General features: G+C 33.8%; 1 protein-coding gene across 2 annotated transcripts in view; it reads left to right on the forward strand.

Moving 5' to 3' along the window:
• ercc5 (excision repair cross-complementation group 5) overlaps positions 1-6,017 on the forward strand; it is a 12,988-nt gene that overhangs the window by 2,611 nt on the left and 4,360 nt on the right. For both annotated transcript variants that reach the window (XM_016456841.1, XM_016456840.1), the window contains exons 5-6: positions 5,453-5,554; positions 5,640-5,694. In XM_016456841.1, the coding sequence (XP_016312327.1) occupies positions 5,453-5,554; positions 5,640-5,694 (157 nt within the window). The remainder of the gene's footprint in view (positions 1-5,452; positions 5,555-5,639; positions 5,695-6,017) is intronic.

The following is a 6,017-nucleotide window of genomic DNA, read 5'->3' on the forward strand; positions in this document are numbered from 1 at the left end:
GGCTACCAAAATCTGAAGAGTACCTGCCCGAAGGGCTACCAGGGATTTTGAAATTTTGCGAGCCCTGCAATAGGTAACTTAATTATTCAAATCGTTAATTACATCTAAAAATTCCTATAAACCTTAAAGCATAGACAATAGAAATTAAACTCTTTATTCTTTCGATTTGAGTTAAATATGAAATAGTTTAGCCTTTTAGTTTTAAAACAACTGTAATACGTAAACATTTTAATAAAAAATTTAACCTTTGGTTAATAAATAGAATTACTTACAGCTTGATAAATATTACATGTATCAAGCTGTAAGCATTAAACTTTTCAAAGCAATGAGTACCATATTTCATACACACTGACATACTGTACATGTATTGGCAGTCACTAATAATAATTTTACCTACTCCTAACAAAAAAACATTTTGTACTGTCATTCATGCACATGTGCTTTGTATTACCACACAGTACATAAATAATATTCCGAAATTTTATAAACTAAATTCTTATTGCTTAGCACATTATAAGCATCAACATGCGATAATAGATCAATAAACACTGATCTAAACATTCCTAAACTGTAACATTCATCACGTGCTTTATATCCATTGTATTATACATCATATTTTTAATATAGGATAGCAAAAAAAAATTACATCCTCGTTTCGTATGACATTTAGGCTAAATGCAATAAAAAAAGTTGCCTAAATGTCTGAATGTATGTCATATTTTCAGCATATTCCACTCATTTGCTCACATTTCAGTTGTTTAGGAAAAGCTCAACTAGTACAATCTATACAAGTTTATGCTGCTTTCTTTCCTTTTCCGTGAACTTGTTTGTGGTGGAGAGAGCGTTGCAAAAATAAATCTAAACTCAGCATATAGGCTACTGCTTGTCACACAATTTAGTTTATTTTGTTTTGTTAATCTGTTAATTGAGTAAAATATATTTCATGTATTTATTTCATGTATTTTTGTGATTTGTGCATAAAGTCCATTTACAGAATGTCTTTTTGTTAAAGACTGTTAGTCATTATCAGCGCTTCAGCACAGGTGGACATTGAACATCCCACAATACCTGAGGATCCACTATAAAGACATAAAAAGTTTTAAATACGTTAAATGGTATAAGAAATGTCTTAATTATAATTTCAAGAGGTCTTACGGTTGGGGACGGAAAGACAAGAAGTCGCGATACGGCTGGATTAAACTTCAAAAGGTAATGATGCCATTGAATAAATATGAGCGCTGCACGTTTCAAATCAAAACGCGGCATGGATGTCTTTATTTGAATGTATCTGAAGGGAACCGACTGTCCTCAGAAACGTGTGGTTGGCATTTTAATTTAATTTAACCTATAATTCCTGATAAAGCAGCGTTTATGAGCGCGGACCTGCTTTGTGTACAGCCGTTACCGGGGAAACCGCAATATTTCAGTGCTCCTAAAGCGCCACCTCGTGGCAGAGAATAAATTTGCATTTCCAATAAGCCTTTCTTGCTGTTTATGGTCAGATGATCAATGCAAATATCAAATAATGTTTTTACCTTTTTACGCAGCAAACACAGTTGTAAATGAGAAAGAAGTTAATGTGCCTTCTAAAAATCTAAACAATTAAGACAGTAATATTTAATTAGTTAAAATCCCTATAAACGTTAAAGTTAAACGTTAAACTCTTTATTCTTTCAATTTGAGTCAAACGTGGAATCTTAGTTTTCCATCTTAGTTTTAAAACAAATGTAATACTTAAACATTTTAACAAAAAATGTAACCTTCGGTTAACAAAATATCTGAATAATAAAAAAGCTCAAGAAAAGTTCAACATTGCATGTATCAAGCTGTAAGCATTACATTTTTCAAAGCAATGAGTACCATATTTCATACACACTGACATACTGTACATGTATTGGCAGTCACTAATACTAATTTTACGTACTCCTAACAAAAAACAACAGCATGATTTTGTACTATCATTCATGCACATATGCGTTGTATTACCACACAGTACATAAACAACATTCTGATATTTTATAAACTAAATTATTTTTGCTTAGCACATTATAAACACCGTCATGGAAACCGCAATTTTTCAGCACTCCTAAAGCGCCACCTCGGGGCAGAGAATGAATTTGCATTTCCAATAAGACTTTCTTTGTGATTATGGTCAGATCAAAGCAAATATCAACTCATGTTTTTACGCAGCAAACCCATAGAGTTGTAAAAGAGAAAGAAGTTAATGTGCCTTCTAAAAATCTGAACAATTAATACAGTAATATTTATACGTTTTAAATTGACATAATTTATATGCTTGATTTATCCCTTTTCATAAAAATGGTATAAAGGTTTAAATATGAAATAGTTTAGCCTTTTAGTTTTAAAACAACTGTAATACGTAAACATTTTAATAAAAAATTTAACCTTTGGTTAATAAATAGAATTACTTACAGCTTGATAAATATTACATGTATCAAGCTGTAAGCATTAAACTTTTCAAAGCAATGAGTACCATATTTCATACACACTGACATACTGTACATGTATTGGCAGTCACTAATACTAATTTTACGTACTCCTAACAAAAAACAACAGCATGATTTTGTACTATCATTCATGCACATATGCGTTGTATTACCACACAGTACATAAACAACATTCTGATATTTTATAAACTAAATTATTTTTGCTTAGCACATTATAAACACCGTCATCTGAAAGTAGATCTAAACATTTCTAGACTGTAACATTCATCATGCTGCAGTGTAAACATACACATTATATCTGTATTGTATTATATAAATCATATTTTTATTATATGATAGCAAAAAAAATTACATCCTTGTTTCATACGACATTTAGCCTATATGTAATAAGTTGCCTATATATATATCTGAATGTATATCATATTTCAGCATATTGCACTCGCTTGCACATATTTCAGTTTGGCAAGATGTTTAGGAAAAGCCCAACTAGTAAAATCCGTATAAGTTTATGTAAAAAATAACACGTTAACTAATGTAAGAAAGAATAAATTACAGAAATGATCCCCTCTGCTAAATAAAGCCGCGTCAGATCGTGCTGTTCTTCTGAGGTGCATGCCGGCTTATTCCTCATAGCAGGTCTTCTTCCAAAAACAATGAAAAGTAGATGAATCTTGATTTTTTATTTTTTTTTTATATATATATCTAGGGGATGAGGGCATTTGCGTGCAGGTATGGCTGCAGATAATGAGCTCAGAGAAGGGAAAGACTGTTCCCCGTTTTAGTTTCATACAGATTACATAATCAGAGAATATTCGTTTTCTATTTGAATTGGTTCATTTAAAAGTAGACACTTCAAGTTTTCTATAGACGTATCTCTCATGTCTGTGTGTGAAGTATTCGCTGAGTTTCGGTTCATTTTTGTGACGCGTTTCAGAAAGAAGTTCACGGAGACCGAGACGGCAGAAAGCGCACCCTGTTTGATTTCTTTATTTTACAAAAGTTGTCAATTTACACAAATAAAAGTATACCATTTATAGATTTGGTTGATTTTAGTCTTATCTGTATCTGAGTATTTTAGGTTCTTTTCTCTGTTATAAGGAAAAACTGCAAGTGAATGCACCAGCGCACAGAGGGTTAAAGATGCAACATTCAATTTTACCTTTAGACTATAAATTTCGATTTAAAATTCAATATTGATTTTAGAACTGTTGGAATTATTTACAATATTTAATGCAACTGTAATTAAATTACCTAAAATGAACAGTAATCCCTTACCAGTGTTAATTTTGACAGGCATTTTTGATTTAGTCTTAGTCTTTATCTTGAGATGAAAATGCTCAATAGTCTTAGTCACATTTTAGTCATTTGAGTCTTTCGTAGTTTTAGTCGATGAAAAGTCATTGCATTTTTGTAAACTTTTAGCCATTACTTTTAGTCAAACTGCAGTTACCAACATTTATTTTGGTAGCTATTTTATATGTAGTCTTCAAACAAAAATAGTCATTAATTCTTATCTCTTTAGACCAAATCAATTAAGCTTATGAGAAATTTGAATCAAGGATTGAATTTGGAAAAACTTAAATGAACTATGACAATTTCATTTTTGGGTGAACTATCCCTTTAACAGTAGTGAAAAGGGAGCAACTTAAAAATTATAGTTGTTCATATATAATATATATACAGTGGGTACGGAAAGTATTCAGACCCCCTTAAATTTTTCACTCTTTGTTATATTGAAGCAATTTGCTAAAATCATTTAAGTTAATATTTTTTCCTCATTAATGTACACACAGCACCCCATATTGACAGAAAAACACAGAATTGTTGACATTTTTGCAGATTTATTAAAAAAGAAAAACTGAAGAAGTAAAGCGTGCGCGAGAGAGCACTTTTTTCTTGCGGCCATTTGTAAATTCTATGGGTCTGGCTTCCGGTCTCATCTGCGTCCAGCTATTTTTAGCTGTACAGAATGGCTCATTTTGCTGCTTGATAAGCACTTCTACCAGCGCGATTCTGCCTATCCCACCTTCACTAACTTTAAAGGGTTAGTTCACCCAAAAATGAAAATTCTGTCATTAATTACTCACCCTCATGTCGTTCCCTCCCATAGACAGCAAGGTAACTACCACGTTCAAGGTCCAGAAAAGTACCAAGATGATCGACAAAGTAGTCCGTGTGACATCAGTGGTTCAACTGTAAAGATACGAAGCTACGAGAATAGTTTTTTTGCGCAAAGAAAACAAAAATATTGACTTTTTTTCCACATTTTCGTCTTTACTGCGTCACCTGTGTGGACGCGCGTTCACAACAGTATCATGACGCGAGCGTGTGGCGGCGCTGACCCAGATCCGGCGTAATGACGTCATGGTCTCTTAAATTGTGTTCCCGAAGATGAACGAAGGTCTTACGGGTTTGGAACAACACGAGGGGGAGTAATTAATGACAGAATTTTCATTTTTGGGTGAACTAACCCTTTTAAGTTAATCGACAACGAATTGTGACTCCCGGGAAAAATGGGACGTCTGGTCACTTTATCCCTACCCCTTCGGGTGCTGAGGCCATTGTTTCAGATCGCTAGTTCGCATTTTGGTAGCCTATCCGTCCACTGCGGCTGCCATACTGAGACTAGATATGCAAACGCCCCTTATCCGATTACAATCCAATGACAGGGACGCACATTTTGAAGGACAAGACAGTAGCCTATAGGATGTATTTTGAATGTCCGGTAGTCCTCAAATAACATTATAGTCCCGTTTCGTCTTGTTAACGAAGACGCGGCATACATTTCGTCATAGTTTTTATCATCAGATATTAGTTTTAGCTCGTCAACGTCTCATCTTAGTCACAGAAAAAATGTTCGTTAATGAATATTTTTCATCTTCGTTGACGAAATTAACACTGTCCCTTACTTTACTTTTTCAGTGGATAAGTAATTTATTTACAGTAACGCGTTACACCCAACACTGTGTGCTCTTTTTCCACAGTCAAGAGGCGATTCCCAGCCTGTCATCTGTGAAACGAGATGAGCAAGACGACATGTACATTCTGCCTGCACTTCCTCCTGATGAGGACAGAGACAAGAGCAGGTGAGATCATGGGAAAAACACCAATAAGACATAATGATAATGAAGAAACATGTTTTCATTTGTGTCTTTGTAAATGCTGCTGTAGTTCAGAGGAGGAAAGAGATGGAGACGAATCACTGCAGACGTACAGCAGATTCCAGGTGAGATCAATCACATCCACAGGTTTTTATTTATTTATTTATTTATTTATTTATTTATACAGTGCTTTTCACAATACAATTTGTTTCAAAGCAGCTTTACAGAAAACCATGATTAAGGTTTATAATATCTTAATATCTTCATGCCTTTGTAGCGAATCAGCTCATGGGGAAATATGAATAATTAATCATAACTAGTTATAATTAATTATAAATATTTAGTCTTGGTGAATGGAAAGTCAAGGCCAGAGGCCTGGCACAAACTTAGGGTGTCCTGGAGCGTTGTAGCTCACATCTTCTCAGAACCTAACAGAACCACCGACTAG

The sequence above is a fragment of the Sinocyclocheilus anshuiensis genome, unplaced genomic scaffold, assembly GCF_001515605.1.
Source record: "Sinocyclocheilus anshuiensis isolate Anshui unplaced genomic scaffold, SAMN03320099.WGS_v1.1 scaffold856, whole genome shotgun sequence".
In the NCBI taxonomy this organism is placed as follows: Eukaryota; Metazoa; Chordata; class Actinopteri; order Cypriniformes; family Cyprinidae; genus Sinocyclocheilus; species Sinocyclocheilus anshuiensis.